The following is a 17,579-nucleotide window of genomic DNA, read 5'->3' on the forward strand; positions in this document are numbered from 1 at the left end:
CCTCTCTCAAACAGAGGGCTCTGACTGACCTCAACAAACAGAGGACTCTCTCACTGACCTTCTCCCAGGCTGACAAGTGGATAGTACAGTAGGACAATTGTTTAATCTCACAGAACTCTCTCTGAAATGAGAAACAGATATTCTTGCGTGGTATTCACACCCCCTCTATTCAGCATACAAACACATAGGTTTCTGTATCTACAGCCACATTATACGCCATTGCATATCACTGCTGTGCCTACCCAGATAGCAAGCGGATGTGTAATGATTCTGGGCCATATATGGGCCGGAACTAAGCCACAAAGGGCCAGATCTGGCCTGTATATGGCCCAGATCCGCTTGCTATCTGGGTAGTCAAATGCTGAAATGCTGTACAAATTACACAAGACTAAAATGAAATTCTGCCATTCATGATCTTTTCTTTTGCTCATTGGCTGATTGAGGGCAGAAGAACGTTACATCAGCGTTTCTCTGTCAGTAGAGGAGTATAGCAGATACTTGCTTGTTTGGTGGGTTGAGTCCGGGTCAGTGTTGTAGAGCTGACACCAAAACCTCGCCCGAGTCAGTTTTAGTTTTCTAGGTAATAAAGTAAATGTTCTTCACCCTCCCATCGTACACATGTATCCTCTGGTCTGATTCTAGAAGATTCCCTGTAGCCAGACTCCTAGACTGGATCCTTATACTTGTTTGAGAGAGACAGACACATCCCCACAGCTTGGTGCAGTCTCATCATGCCACCAGGGGGCAGTGGTGTGTCATGAGACTCCATCCAATGTTGGGGGGGGGGGGACCATGCCTGACAAAGAGACCCATGTGTAAGCGATACACGGACAGTTTCAGACAGAATCTGTTGCTTTAGCCAGGCTAGAGGTCAGAGGTCAGGCCCGTAGCCAGCCTTGTGGAGGGGGGGGGGGGTGCAGAAAGATTATCTTGATGGGCAATTTTTTGACGGGGGTGGGGGGGGGACGACCTTTTGTCTTAAATTCCGGACCTTTGGTCTAAAATTCTGGACCTTTGGTCATGAGGGGGGGGTGCATTCGATCTCCCTGATCCCCCCCCCCCCGTCTACGGGCCTGAAGGTGACCTGGGCCTAGGGCCATATTTCACTTGGGCCCCAGCAGCACCCAGACTAGTTCAGAATACCCCCTTCATTTACTTTAAATTCATACAACTGTGCCAATGGATGCTACTGCCTACTAATACCACAGCCTGTGGTAAACTGTTTTTAACTTTGATGATCAGATAAGCAAGAATAGAAAGCCTCACTCTATCAGGTAATGCTGACAGGCTGTGTCTGTGTGTGTGTGTGAGTGTGTGTGTGTGTGTGAGTGTGTGTGTGTGTGTGTGTGTGTGTGTGTGTGTGTGTGTGTGTGTGTGTGTGTGTGTGTGTGTGTTTTGCCACAGGAAGCAGATTGAGTACGAAACTTTCCCCAACCGCCATGATGTTCACACGAACAGACGAGAACGAAGGATCGTGCACACAGTTACACACTCATTCACACACACACACACACACACACACACACACACACACACACACACACACACACACACACACACACACACTCACTCACACACACACACACACACACTCACACACTCACTCACACACACACACTCATACACTCACACACTCACTCACTCACTCACACACACACACACACACACACACACACACTCACTCACACACACACACACACACACACACACACACACACACACACACACACACACACACACAGACATTGTGAGAAAGAGGTCAGTTTTTGTGATAAAATGTATTTCTGTGTGTAGCCAATCTTCCGTCCTGAATCGATCTGAGCTTATTAATACACAAACAGCCTTATGAGTTCCCCATTCTTAATTTTCTTAAAATTCATAATATACTGTACGTGTGACATGTGACTGTCAGGCAGTGATGCCCCTGCCTAACCTGCCCATGCCACTCCCTGTGGTGATTTTTTTTTTTAAATCGCTGATGATTATATGAGTAGAGAGGCATGGAAATATGTGATTGTGCAGCGATAGAGCAGTCAGCCATTTCTTCATACAGTTATCTTAGTCTGGAGATGGAAATGGTCCTTTTCCTGACGGTGATCATCATGTACCTGGGCACAGGTACATTTAAACTATATTTTATATATTTATATCTGTACTGTGTGGGATACAGTTCAGGGCTGTGTTAATGCATGCAGGCCTCTGATATACTAATATAATAATAATATACACTTTTTATTAGTACTGTACACCTACATAGTTTGCATTTCCCTTCTGAAGAGATTATGAACTATGCGACTCATCTAGAATTGACTATCTTTCTTAGGTACTGTTATAAGTTGCTACTATCTGTAGTCAGGCTGTTTCAGAGTTCTTTCTGTGACCTATGTTTGCGGACTGCCTAGTAGCTACACCTTCAGGCCTTTAGCTGTTTTGATTTAATGCATCCTTATGTCCTGTTGATTGGCTGTTTTGATATCATTTGAGAGTGAGTTTGATTTACTGGGCAATTAGACCTATTCTATAGGGTTAAGAGGTGGGGTTAAGGTGGGGTTAAGAGGTGCTAGGCAAGTTTCTGGTTGTGTCACAGCCCCAACAGGTGGTCGTTCTCACCCGAGCTAGGTGCCAGGGTGGGGCACATCAGTGGCAACAGAACACACTGTAGAACACAGTAGGCCACAGCACAGACCACTGTAGAACACTGCTAAAGGAGGTCAGGACGGTCAGTTTAATTTGTCGCCGCCATCACCATGGTGAAACGCGTTAGGCTCCAGTAGCTAGGATCACCACGGTTCACCAGCCGCGCGCTCAACATTGTGGGATGAATGAAATCAAGTCATAGATTTTGCATTTTTGTTTTTACAACGTTTTTATTTTATTTTATTATAGTATATGTTAGGGATAACGTAGCCTATGGCCAGCCGGTTATTATCAAAAAATAAGGCCGGCACTGAAGGGCTCTACTTTTTTCGATAATGACCGGCTGGCCATGAGTTAGCCTATCTCGCTTACTACACGGCTAATGACCAACCACTTATAGCCTACTATAGGCCTATAGGCCTACACTTTTTGTTCCATCAGCAAAATGTGTGCTTGGGCAATGGCCATTTTCAGAGATTGGCTTGATGAGAATGGGCTCACATACAACAGCCCAAACCGTTCGCAGTTTCAGATTTGTGAAACCCTTATCCTATTTGTGAAAAACAGAAAAATTGTGATTTCACTCTTTTTTCCCCATATAGACCACATTAGACCAGGTCCAAAAACAACATCACTTTGACCTGTCAAACCTGCACTACATTATCCAGTAGACTCCAGGGACTCATTAAGATGCAGTTTCAGATTTGTGAAACTTTTATCCTATTTTTTAAAACTGGAAAAACTAGATGGGGAGAAAAGAGTGAAATCACTTTTTTTTTCTAGTTTTCATAGGATAAATGTTTCACAAATCCGAAACTGTGTTTAGATGATTCTTTGAAGTCTACTTGACAATCTTCTAGTGCAGATTTGACAGGTCTATGTAATGTTGTTTTGGATCTGGACCTGGGCCCCGTAGGCTACTACGAAGTTCCTTCAACATATCCAGGATAACTTTTCGCTAGCTCGCTCGAGTAAACCGGACAACCGCAATCACGGATAAACGGTACTACGACGGTGGCAACTCGTTAAATCGACCCAGCTGGTCCAATCTAGCTATGAGCGCGTTCACGGTAAAAGGGGAGGTATTTGCTCGAAATGACCAATCGCATACCTTAGTAGTCTATGGGTATTCGGACACGGCCATGGACAAGGCAAACAATAGTACGCATAACCAAGTTCCATCCACCGTATTTTACACAAGAGGAGCAATAATATAGAAATATATAGAAATAATCCTGTACTACGAAACAGGATTACAGGGTTAGCGCGATAACTTCAGGTTCAAGATTGGTTTATCCGTAGGCCTACTACGAAGGTGGTTCACTTTTCACAGTGCTATATCGCCGTGGTAATTTATGCTGCCGAGCTCACCTGCTCCGGGGCAGATTAAGTATAAGTAACTATAAGTAAGTAACTATAAATTCCAGATTATGGATCAAAACGTATGAAGCACTGCCCGCTGACCGATCAATTCACGTGGAAAAAGGCATATGGACGTTAAGATTCAATTATGGAACTTCAGTGTGCGAATTAAACAATAATCTGCTGTGCGCGAACAGCGAGAGGTTCTTAAGAAGACTTTTTACAAACCGACAAAACCCTCTTTGGCTTTCCCCGATATCATATGAAAAAATGCAGAATGACAGCTGCTTGAGCCATATTTTGCCTTGTGCATTTAGTCATAGACTGTAGGCTATGCACTGGCATGCTTTTTATTAGCCTACCTGCAGCTTCGTGCAGGCTGTGGGTGATGCGGAGAACCAAGTAAAAACACTCATATTTCTATTCAATTTTCAAGTCTTTAATGTTGATTTATTAGACTAGCCTCCCGTTCCTGGGAACAAAGAAGTAGGCTAGATTCTAATTGAATTGTGATAGCACCAATGCCTGACAATCAGCCTACTTCTCCACCCCAAGCTTCACTTTTTCCATTTTAATAGCCTGTTGTATCTCTAGTTCCTCTTGTATAGAGACTTTGTCTACTCCAACCTGAAACTATTAAAAACTATAGCCTACATTTGCTTTATTTAAGCGTCCCCTGCCAGTCTAGGGGTTGCAGCTGAAAGAATAAGATAAATTGATATAGGCTACAATTGCTTTAGGCTACATGCCATAAGAATAGGCATAGCCCAATGATCTAGCCTACTCGTGTTCATGTGGAGGATAATGATAAAACGTAGGCAGTATTTTTCCAGCTTTCCTTCCTGCCTTTGGCAGTAGCGACTGTGTTGTGCCTATAGTTAATATTTCTATATTATTGCTCCTCTTGTGTGAAATGCTTCGTAAAAAAAAACTTCGTAGTACGGGGCCCTGGTCTAATGGGGAAAAAAGAGTGAAATCGCTATTTTCCAGTTTTCACAAATAGGATAAAGGTTTCACAAATCTGAAACTGCGTCATAATGAGTCTTTGGAGTCTACTTGATAATCTAGTGCAGTGTTGACAGGTCTAGGCCATGTGGTCAATTATTTCTCACTCAGCTGCGCCTCGTGCCTATGACCGCGGCATAAAACCCGTGGTATATTGGCCATATACCATACCCTCTCACGAGTTATTGCTTCAATAATCGACCGACGTGATGGGCAACTGAGAAATATTGACTACTGCCAAGGGCAACACATTACATGATATGTCTATGGGTGACAGTTGAAAGTTTTCTGAAAGTTGCCAAACAACTTTCAGAACACTCGGCTTCGCCTCGGGGTTCCAAACACACTGTCGGGCTCTTAGTTTTCGATAATGACTAGCTGGCCATACTTTATCCCTTACATATTTGTTCAATTAATTAAGACTTGTAGGCTACAACTTCAATATAGACCCTACTGAAAAGAGAATTCGGTTTTTATTTAACCTTTATTTAACAAGGCAAGCCGTTAAGAACAAATACTTATTTACAATAGCAGCCTGGCACGTTAAATCAAGTTATAGTCTAGCCTACTTTGCATTCATTTTTATGTTTTTTTTCTTTGTTAGCCTATAGTAGCCTATACAAATACAGTGCATCCGGAAAGTATGAATGAATGTCTTTTTATTTCTCACATAGATGAGTAAAATGTATCAACTAAACAGACAAATAATGCTTCAATTTCCACATCACCATCATCCATGATCGAAAAGGAGCAGGATGAAGATAAAATCTTATTTTTACCTGCCCCATAATAATAATCATAAGGTCAAATAATAATAATCCAAGGTCAAATAAATAAATAATAATCCAAGGTCAAAACCAAACTATGCATCTTCATAGTCTGATTTTTTATTTTTTATTGAAATATTGTACTACAGTGCTTTAGCTCATTATGCAAGGAGTTCCATAGTTTGACACCCACCACTGCAGTAGGCCTACACATCTGTCTTAATATGGTCCGTGCATAGGCACTGAGATCATCATTCTCTGAAGTGAAAGCAAACAACTTTTGTAAATTAACTGGTACTGTTTTACTTTTTGCCTTGTGCATAATTATCAGTGTCTGTAACTGAATTTGCTCTTTCAATTTCAATAGTCCAGATTTAATAAAGCATAATGGAACGAGAAGCAGTGGGATGTCACGGATATCGCCACGGCTAGCGGGAGTGACGATACCCGTGACGACACTCGGCTAGCCGTGACGATATCCGTGACATCCCACGGCTTCGAGTTCCATAATGCTTTTATAGGCTACAACGGTTGCCACATTTATCCGTCAATATTTCAAAAAGAAAGACAATACGAACTTTAAAATGTATTTTAAATGGAACTATTTGTTAATAATTTGCGGATACTTCCACTGAAAAAACGAACGTTGCCAGGCAACGACAATGCTACAGCACATCTTTGTAAACATTGATCTGGACACTGCCACGGCTAGGCCTACTAATAAGAGGTGGATTGATATTAAAAGATGTGCGAACATTCCTTTTTAGCGTGGGGATATCGAGGTTATCGCCACGGCTGTAATGCAAACTGACCAATAGAGACAATGGACCTGATCTATACCGTTGTGTAATAAATCATATATTTGTGTGTTCCCGAAAACTTGCTTTATGAATAATTCTGACAGCTCTCTTCTGTTGCATGTACAATGGATTTATGTTCCTCTGATGTATCACCCAACACTTCCACACAGTAGCTGATGTATTACCTCACACTTCCACACAGTAGCTGATGTATTACCTCACACTTCCACGCAGTAGCTGATGTATTACCCTACTCTTCCACACAGTAGCTGATGTATTACCTCACACTTCCACACAGTAGCTGATGTATTACCTCACACTTCCACACAGTAGCTGATGTATTACCCCACACTTCCACACATTAGCTGATGTATTACCCCACACTTCCACACAGTAGCTGATGTATTACCCCACACTTCCACACAGTAGCTGATGTATTACCCCACACTTCCACACAGTACCTGATGTATTACCCCAAACTTCCACATAGTAGCTGATGTATTACCACAAACGTCCACACAGTAGCACATGTATTACCAAACACTTCCACACAGTAGCTGATGTATAACCCCACACTTCCACACAGTAGCACATGTATTACCAAACACTTCCACACAGTAGCTGATGTATTACCCCACACTTCCACACAGTAGCTGATGTATTACCTCACACTTCCACACAGTACCTGATGTATTACCCCACACTTCCACACAGTAGCTGATGTATAACCCCACACTTTCACACAGTAGCACATGTATTACCTCACACTTCCACACAGTAGCTGATGTATTACCTCACACTTCCACACATTAGCTAATGTATTACCACAAACTTCCACACAGTCACTGATTTATTACCTCACACTTCCACACAGTACCTGATGTATTACCCCACACTTCCACACATTAGCTGATGTATTACCGCACACCTCCACACAGTAGCCGATGTGTTACCCCACACTTCCACACATTAGCTGATGTATTACCCCACACTTCCAAACAGTAGCTGATGTATTACCCCACACTTCCACACAGTAGCTGATGTATTACCTCACATTTCCACACAGTAGATGATGTATTACCCCACACTTCCACACAGTATCTGATGTATTACCTCACACTTCCACACAGTAGCTGATGTATTACCCCACATGTCCACACCTTAGCCGATGTATTACCCCACACTTCCACACAGTAGCTGATGTATTAACCCACACTTCCACACAGTAGCTGATGTATTACCTCACACTTCCACACAGTAGCTGATGTATTACCCCACACCTCCACACAGTAGCTGATGTATTACCCCACATTTCCACACAGTAGCTGATGTATTACCCCACATTTCCACACAATAGCTGATGTATTACCCAACACTTCCACACAGTAGCTGATGTATTACCTCACACTTCCACACAGTACCTGATGTATTACCCCACACTTCCACACAGTAGCTGATGTATTACCCCACATTTCCACACAGTAGCTGATGTATTACCCCACACTTCCACACAGTAGCCGATGTATTACCTCACACTTCCACACAGTAGCCGATGTATTACCCCACACTTCCACACAGTAGCTGATGTATTACCTCACACTTCGGCACAGTAGCTGATGTATTACCCCACACTTCCACACAGTAGCTGATGTATTACCCCACACTTCCACACTGTAGCTGATGTATTACCCCACACTTCTACACAGTAGCACATGTATTACCTCACACTTCCACAAAGTAGCTGATGTATTACCCCACACTTCCACACTGTAGCTGATGTATGGCAATAGGAGTGAACAGTACGGTGTTCACATTGCATTGTGATTCAACATATATTTAACTTTGTTTAACACAAAAATACTGTTATTTTTTACTAATATGTGATACATGCGATTTTCATGTCAGACCATCATCTAATATTACTCCCAAAAATCGTAGTTCAGATAGTCTTTCAATATTGCTTCCATCTATTGATAGTAACACATTTTCATCATTTTTTCTCTTACCAAAATTCTTTTTTTTATTTTTTTTAGATTTAATGATAACTTATTTTCAACAAACCATTGTTTAAGTTTGACCATTTCTTGTTCAATTGTATTTGCAAAAGTTTTTAAATCATATACAGAACTATAAAAATTGGTGTCATCTGCAAAAAGTACAAATCGCAATATATTCGATACATCACAAATATTAATATATAAAATGAAACTGAACCTTGAGGAATTCCACATTCAATCCTCATATGCTCTGATGTGATACCAGCAAACTGAACATACTGTTGTTTGTTATCTAAATAGCTGCTTAACCAGTCTAAGACCATTCCTCTCACACCGTATGTAGCCTAACTTTGATAATGATCTATGGTGTCAAATGCTTTTTTTAGATCAATAAACACCCCTATTGTATACTTCTTACTGTCTGAAGCTGTCTTCATCAGAGCTGAAGCTGTAGAACGGTTGGACCTAAACCCATACTGGCTCTCACTCAACACTGCATTCTTTTCAATGAACATATCCAGTTTTTGTACAAATAGTTTTTCAAGCACTTTGGAAAAACTACCTGGTTTGTAGTAAAACTACTACTGTTTTTTTGCTTCCCTCTGGAATATGTAGGGGTGGGATGTCTGCCCACCTCCCTTGTTCTCTGTAAAGCGCATTGTGTTGCCTCTGGGTATGAAATGCGCTATACAAATAAAGCTTTGATTGATTGATTGACCTGGTGACAGCTAAAATTTGCGTATCAGCGCCCAGTGCATCAAATAAAATAACTCATTTGTAAAATATAAGCTTGGGATGAGAATCAGTCTGCTCTGCTCTCCACTCACTCCGCACGCGCAACAGAGTGGGTAACACGGGAATGCCCTTGGATGTAGCTGTATGTGTGAGATCCTCACCCTCTCTAACTCAGGTTAAAGTGATTGAGCTGACACACACTGATACCAAGAGAGGAGGGAGGGGGGGTGGGGGGGTAGAGAGGGGTGGGAGGGGCAGAGAGTCTTGCTGATGCTCATTTCTTCCCTGTCTACTTGTCTCCTCAGGTCTCCAGGCTAAAGTTATTGATCATCCTCCAGGTTGGTAGAATGTCAATCTACAACCATATAAACCAACAGAGCACTGCTTAAAAGAACTACTGCTGGTTTTATAAAGCATACGAACTAGTGTGTGTACAGGCGTGCATGTGTGAGTGCGTTCGTGTGTGCGAATCTAGACAAACTACCAAGTTTCTGGTGTGAAGAGATTTGAGTTTGTTTCTGGTGAGGGCCTGACTTTCTCCTGTCTTTCTCTAGAGCTTGATGATGTGAGGTTGGTGGGAGGAGGCAGCCGCTGTGCTGGTAGAGTGGAGATGAAATACCGGGGAGAGTGGAGAGGTCTGTATGCATTGAGCATGAGTGTTCCAACGGTAGTGTGTAGACAGCTGGGCTGTGGCTCTGCTGTTTTAACAACGGCTACTATTGGTAAAAACCGTCCTGTGTGGTGGTTTACATCTCACTGTGCTGGGTCTGAGTCTGCACTGAGGGAGTGTGGATTTGTGACAGGAGGTTCTACTACTATCATCTGGGAGTTGATCTGCTCAGGTAATACACGCATCATGTCATTATATTCAGCAGATTATCTTTACAGTCACACATTTCTGCACCTATCACAGTAGCTTTAAGTATTTCTCCATAGACTATTCGGTTACACTGTTACAGTATTACAGGTGCAATAGTCAAGATTTTAATGTAGACTAAATAACATGTGTTGAAAACCATTTTCGAAAAAGAATATATCCACAGAGCTTTTAGGAAAGTGTGTAGTAAAAGTATTGCTTTAAAAAACGATGGGTCAGAAAAGAACGTTTTGTTTAGCTCTGAGTCTCCCAGATAGCAAGCGGATCTGGGCCATATACAGGCCAGATCTGGCCCTTGTGGCTTAGTTCCGGCCCATATATGGCCCAGAATTATTACACATCCGCTTGCTATCTGGGTGAAGTTTGACTCCAACCTCTAACAAGGCTTGTGACCCAATAGTGTTACGACAATACATCACACATGAGGGCCTTGTTAGAGTTGTCTTTTTTCTCTTCTCATGATTAGTATACATCAAAATCTTGATTATTGCACCTTTAAAGGCTTCTGCATATCAGGCATCTGTTTCTGTTTTACTACAAGCGGATGTTATCTGTTGAAGGGATACGCATTGTATAAAACATTTTATGTATTCTTTTAAATTATTGGATATCTTCACACTCCTTTTTTTGCTAAAATATTTTATGTTAGCAATAATTATAATGTCCATATTGACCATCTGTCTCTCTTCCCTCAGAGTCTGTGAAGCTTGTGAATGGATCTGGTCTGTGCTCTGGCAGAGTGGAGGTGAGGTCTAGTCAGTCATGGGCATCAGTGTCTGAAGCTAACTTTGACAGGTTGGATGCAGAGGTGGTCTGTCGGGAGCTTGGCTGTGGGGCTCCCTCAGCCCTCCAGGGGGCGCTCTATGGAGAGAAGGGTCCAATCTGGACTAAAGAGTTCCAGTGTAAAGGCAACGAGTCCCGTCTCCTGGACTGTGACAGCTCAGGCTCAGCTAGAAACACCTTTCCAACTGACAATGCTGTTAAACTCACCTGCTCAGGTACTGTAAGAATCAGTTTGTCTCTCAACCTCTGTTTCTCACCTGGAGTTACATAATGAGAAAGAATATGGCCGTGTTTTGTTAGGATACTGTTAGGGGTGTAACGATACACACGCACGATACGATACACAATATGGGATTGACGATAACAATACGATGCGATACACTAAGTGCAGGTGTGAAGCGTTGCAGTAGTGCTGCTGTTCACACCAATAGTGCATTTCTCCACATTTCTACTCCAATACAATTTGTGAATTTAGAGCTTAACTGTTGTAATATCATGGATAGGCCTAGAGACAAAAGATGTGTTTGTTACCAGCGTTGTGTAGCATTCACTGATATACAATAAACATATCATGGTATTGTTTTCACCTTGACGATATGTATTGTGACGTTTCTGTATCGCGATATATTGTGGCACGATATATTGTTACACCCCTAGATACTGTACATAGAGTCAGTGGGCCTGATTGTCCCCTGTCTTTCTCCAGAGCCTGATGATGTTAGGTTGGAGGGAGGAGGCAGTCGCTGTGCTGGTAAAGTGGGGATGATCCACCAGGGAGAGTGGAAAGGTCTGTCCAGGAATTCTTATTGGAGCATGAGTACTGCAGCTGTAGTGTGTAGACAGCTGGGCTGTGGCTCTGCACTTTCAACAAGATGGACTCCTGGTTCTGAAGTACGTCCTGGATGGGAGTTTATATCTCACTGTACTGGATCAGAGCTTGCACTAAGGGAGTGCGGAACAGTTTTCACAATGGCTCCTGTCACTTTTGTCCTGGAGATGTTCTGCTCAGGTAATACACACATCATGTCAATATATTCAGCTAATGATATTGGCAGTCACACATTTTGTCTGAACCTGTCACAGCAGCCCCCCCCAGCATGTTCAACCAAGCTAGGCAGATTTCAGGGTAGAGGCCAGACGAAAGGCAACACCTGGCCCTCCAGGTTGGGGGTTGGGCGTGGAGCCAACAACTCCACCCTGGAAAAAGACAAACCGTTACGGAAACTATGACAAATGCTACAATTACAACGGGCCCTGTAGGCCCTGTGGACTCCAGCCAAATCTATGGCAAAAACAACTGCATAGTTGGTGGTACCATCTTCCCACATAAGACCATACACATATTCACTTGGGGGTCACCTGATGGACTTAAAACTAACCAGATTGATCACATCCTAATCAATGGGAAGTGGCGCAGGTCCCTCCAAGATGTTACACTTTTCTGTGGTGCGACCACTACCTGGTGACAGCTAACATCAAGCTGAAGCTCAGGAAGGTTCAACAGCAGGGTCAACGAAAGAGATAACTTGACATCGGCAAACCGAAATGTCAGAATATCAATACAGTTTGTGTTGGAGCTGAGCAATTGCTTTTGTTGTTCTTGGCGCTCTGGCTGACTCAACTGATGAGGACCCCGCTATCCACACCAAATGGGAAACCCTCAAGAACACCTATGTTGAGACAGCTACTAAGATCCTAGGCTACAGAGAAAAGAAGAACAAGGAGAAAAAACACCTAGAAAAAAGAAAACAACTTTAGGCCCAAATGCTGAAGACCAAGTCACTGAGGCTCCACAAACAGGTCCAAGAAGCCTATACGACGACTAAGGATAAGGAGGTCAAAATGAGTGCAAGGAATGACAAAAAGGTCTTTGTTGAGATGATAGTCTACAAATCAGAAGAGGAGAAATGAGTGTTGTATATAAAATCACCAAACAGCTCTGTGTCAAAAACACCAGCCAATCTGCTCCTGTAAAAGACATGGATGGTAAAAACCTCTTAACAGAGTGTGAACAGACAACGAGGTTGGTGCAGCACTTTCATGAAGTCCTCACCCAGATAGCAAGCGGATGTTTAATAATTCTGGGCCATATATGGGCCGGAACTAAGCCACAAGGGCCAGATCTGGCCTGTATATGGCCCAGATCCGCTTGCTATCTGGGCAACTGCCCTGAACCAGAACATCCTGTTAACCCCACATCTGCAGATAACATAGGGCTACACAACATCAACACCAGCCCTCCAACTGAAACAGAAGTCAGAAGCTCTGTTAAGGTTCTCCCAGACCTGTTCAGAAACATCTGGGTCAGAAATGTCATTCCTGTGGATTGGGCTAAAAATGTATGATTGCTAAAATTCCAAAGAAAGGCAGTCTGCAAAACTGCACCAATTGGCGAGTCATTACATTGCTATCTATCCAAGATCTTCTGCTGAACCCAGCTAGGAATTGACAGCGATTGACAGCAAACTGAGGCAGGAGCAGGCAGGCTTCAGGAAAGGAAGAGGGTGCACTGACCAGATCTGCACACTAAGGAACATCATCGAACAATGGCTGGAGTGGGACAACCCATTATACATCAATTTCATTGACTTTCAGAAAGCTTTTGACAGTTTATACCGTGACACTCTGTGGAAGATTGTGCAATTCTATGGAGTTCCTCCAAAGATAATTGCATTGATAAAGATGTTTTACCATCAACTTGAGTGTAGTATGATCACAAACGGCAACCTCTTTGATTCGTTCCTTGTGGAATCTGGTGTACGCCAAGAATGCATCATTTCGGCACATAGCTCAGGAGGTACTTGGACTTGGTCCCCAGGTGCCCCTGGCGAGGCTGCCCATTGCTCCTGGCTGCCCCTGCAGGAGGATGGCTGGGATGGGTTAAATGCATGGAACAATTTCCACCGGTGACCGCAGATGCATGTGTGTATGTTGTGTGTGGTGGTCGCCGCTCATTCACTGTGTGTATTTGTGTGTTGATCACAGTGTGGCGAATAAAAGACTCTTGAGGTCTCGAGGTCCTGACCCTCAAGGTCTCAAGGTCTCCTCTCCCATTATCTGCCATCTACTGGTCCATGCGAAAAACCACCTCAGACAAACCTAGAGGCATCCAGGGGACTCTCTTTACCCAGCTGGAAGATCTTGACTATGCTGATGACTTAGTCATCCTCTCCACAAATAATACTCACCTGCAAGACAAACCAGATAGGACTGACAGATTTGCCAAACAGATGGGTTTGAACATGAATACCTCTGAAACCCAGGTGATGTGTATAAATTCAACACCACATGCAACAATCACCGTGGATGGCAGCTCTCTCAATTATGTCGAGGAGTTCACATATCTGGAAAGTCTACTGAGCAAGGACAATGCATGCAGTAAAGACAACGCATAAGGCTTGGGAAAGCTTACAGTGCATTTGCAATACTTCATACCATCTAGAAGCCAAAGCAGTACAGCCTAAAAAAACTAAATCAGACTGTACGACACCAATGTTAAAGCAATACATAGCGTTTTCTTAGATTTTCTCGGAACTGCGCCCACATAGGCTCTGCGAATAAGTGCACTGTCGTACTGTCGTAAAGTTATCAGATAGTCTTTTTCTGGCTTCCTCCGTGATGTTTCGCTTCGGTTTTCTCACCTCCACCATGATATCATTGAGCTAAAAAACGCATGATATCCATAGATGCCGGAATAGTTAGCTACTACTGTGTTGTTTAAGCACAACGTTGCGCATGTGCACTTCTTCTTCTTGGACATGATTTGGAAAGGTACACACTTGTCTACTGTACTGTATGGAAAGTAGTAATAACCCACAGTTCTTCTTCATTTGGGTCAAGTTGTTTCTCCTCTCCCCCCAAGGGTCGGGGCCGAGGGGCTATCCTTTTACCACCCCGAGCCTGGGTGAGGGGGCATCCAAGCTATATATCCGGGCACACCTCCAGGTTTCGTCATCCACAACCGTCAGGCCACGCATCCCATTGGGTACCCGATATATCGGACAGTCCTGGATGACTTGGTCTGTGGTTTGTTCCTCGGTGCCACACTCGCACCCCGCACAAGATGTCAAGCCCCATCTGTGCATTGATGAGCGGAAGCGTCCGACGCCGGTCCGGAGGTGATTGAGCCGGTCTGGGTTGGTCCATCCCGGTAGGGGATAAAATCATGGAGTCTGGAGGTCTTTGCCTCCCACTCCGCACGCCAGGTGTGGTCCGCCCATCCTGCCTCGCTGATGTTAAGATCTCTGCATTGCTGCAGGAGATCCCGTGCGGCAGGCACAAAAGGGTGTCTCGACTTGAGACACCGGGGAGCATCCAGCGTACAGTGAGCCTGTCGTGGAGCAGGTGGTTAGGCTCCACGGCCCGGCAGGCAAGACGTGTTGTGGTTCCTGTGCGGTTGAGGCCAGCGGGCTGAATGCCTGCAAGGATGGGAAGGTTGTCCACAGGAGTGGGACACAGGCATCCTGTCCCGATGCGCAAGGCTTCATTGATAGGCGGATCGATGAGGTGAGTGTGAGTGCTGCGACACCACACTGGTGCACAATATTCACTGGTCGAATAGAACAGGGCTGCCGTATGCAGTGTTTTTGCGCCGGCGCCCCAGTCTGATCGGACCAGTCACCTCATCAAGCTGTTAAGTTCTTGCGCAGTGACTCGAGGTGTTGGCGGAACGTGAGCAACCTGTCCAGAGTCACGCCGAGATAGGTTGGTTCGGTGCAGCATGGCAAGAGTATTCCATCGATGTGCACTCGGAGCTTACGTTTGGCTTCCTTGTTGTTAAGGTGGAAGGCTGCCAACACCATCTTTGCCTCGCTGAGCTTCAGTCTCCATTTCCGGAGGTATGCCACAAGTTTCTGCATGTCCTGGCTCAAGGTCTCCTCCACGGGCTGCCAGTCTCCAGCGGAGTACACCAGCACAAGGTCGTCTGGGTAGGCATACTTCCTGGAGATTGTGATCGGCAGGTCGTAGGTGTAGATGTTATAAAGGAGGGGGGCCAGGGCAGATCCCTGGGGGATGCTGTTCTTAACCTGCTTCGCTGTCTGCTACCGGTGGTGAGGGTGAAGCTGCAGTTTCGGACAAGCACCGTGATCATGCTGACCATGTGCCTGTCCGGCAGCAGGCGGAGCAGCTTGCAGGTGAGGCTGCGGTGCCATACATTGTCATAGGCAGCCGTCAGATCTATAAAGACAGCTCCGGCCTTCTTTTTAGCCGAAAAGCTGTTCTCGATGTCTTGAGTCATCAGAGTGACTTGATCTACGGTTAATCTCCCACGTCGGAACCCGGCCTGCTCCTGTGGGAGCAGCGGGTCGATGATTGGTTCGCGGGCGTAGATGAGACGCTTTGGGATCTTGAAGGGGATACATCCCAGCGCTCTTGTCTCCTTTGGCTGAGTCGAGACAGCAGGGCTGAGGCAAGTCTGTCTGACTCTGCCCCTAGGGGGGGCCCGGAGGAAGGCAGAGTAGAGACTCTCGCACTCCACATCCCTGCACGGTTTGTAGGATGTTGCGATGTCCGCATGGGATGGATTTTTTGGGCGCTTTCACCAGTATGCCGCAGAGTTCCTGGTATGCCTCGTCCACTTTGTTGGTGTTAGGTGGTGGGAGGCAGCTCGTGGATCTATGGGTAAGGAGGCGGTAGCGTTTCCAGTTGGCCTTTCGGAAGTTCCATCACTTCACCGGCACAGTTGACAGTGCATTTGAGAGTCAAAACCAAGCCATGAAGTCAAGGAAATTGTCCGTAGACCTCCGAGACATCTGGGAAAGGGTACAAAAACATTCCTGCAGAACTGATGGTCCTGAAGAACACAGTGGCCTCCATTATTCTTAAATGGAAGAAGTTTGGAACCACCAGGTAGAGGTCTTCACGGGTCGGGTATACCCGAGGGACCCGAGACCCGACCCGAGACCCGTACGGGTTCGGGTCCACGTTTCCTCGTTTTATTATGGTCAGTCGGGTCCGGGTCGGATCCCATTCTATTACCGTCGGTCCCGGGTCTGTTTATCATTATGTGTATTACCCGAGTGGATCTGAGAAGATCCGTGATCAGCGCAGCGCTGAATCGTTTCTTTTTTTTAATCATTTTCTTTTGGCGCGCAGCGCTGAATCTCACGAGAGAAACGCATGCGTGATTGCGAGTTGAGACAGAGCGGGGAAAATAGCAAACAAAGAAAGATGGACACCGTTAGCAGCTTGTCTGATGTTAAACTAAAGTTACAGAATAATGAATATAAAGAGGTCAAACCCACCGGCACCTCTTCTGTCTGGGCCAACTTCATGCATATTGTCAACAAAGAGGAGAAGAAAGTAGGCGCTGTTATAAATAGCGATTGATTTCATATAGCCTAGACTAGTTCTTCACGTTAGGTCTTTCTGTTTTGATCGATTATTTGATTGATTGTATGAGGCTACCATATGTTGTAGGGAGACTACGACCTGATAAACGTTTTTAGCAGTGTGGCATTTTAGTAGCAACTTTAAATAGTCTGTCGGATCCGCCGACCCGACCCGAACTCGGGTCTCTGTCCTACTCCTGCTCTCGGACATTTATCGGATCGGGTCTGTAATGTCTCGGGACAAATTCGGGTCGGTATATATATTTTTTTCAAATGATCGGATC

The 17,579-nt window shown here is 44.6% G+C and overlaps 1 protein-coding gene across 1 annotated transcript in view; it reads left to right on the top strand.

Annotated features, from left to right (window-relative positions):
- Nucleotides 1–2,075: 2,075 nt before the first annotated feature.
- The window catches only part of hapln1b (hyaluronan and proteoglycan link protein 1b), a gene marked incomplete at its 5' end in the record, with an annotated part of 47,977 nt that continues 32,473 nt past the window's right edge, over nt 2,076–17,579 (top strand). Inside the window, 1 exon segment of the mRNA XM_084455405.1 lies at nt 2,076–2,118. Coding sequence (XP_084311531.1) covers nt 2,076–2,118 — 43 coding nt within the window.

The sequence above is a fragment of the Borostomias antarcticus genome (genome assembly GCF_949987555.1).
Source record: "Borostomias antarcticus genome assembly, chromosome: 2".
Classification (NCBI taxonomy): domain Eukaryota; kingdom Metazoa; phylum Chordata; class Actinopteri; order Stomiiformes; family Stomiidae; genus Borostomias; species Borostomias antarcticus.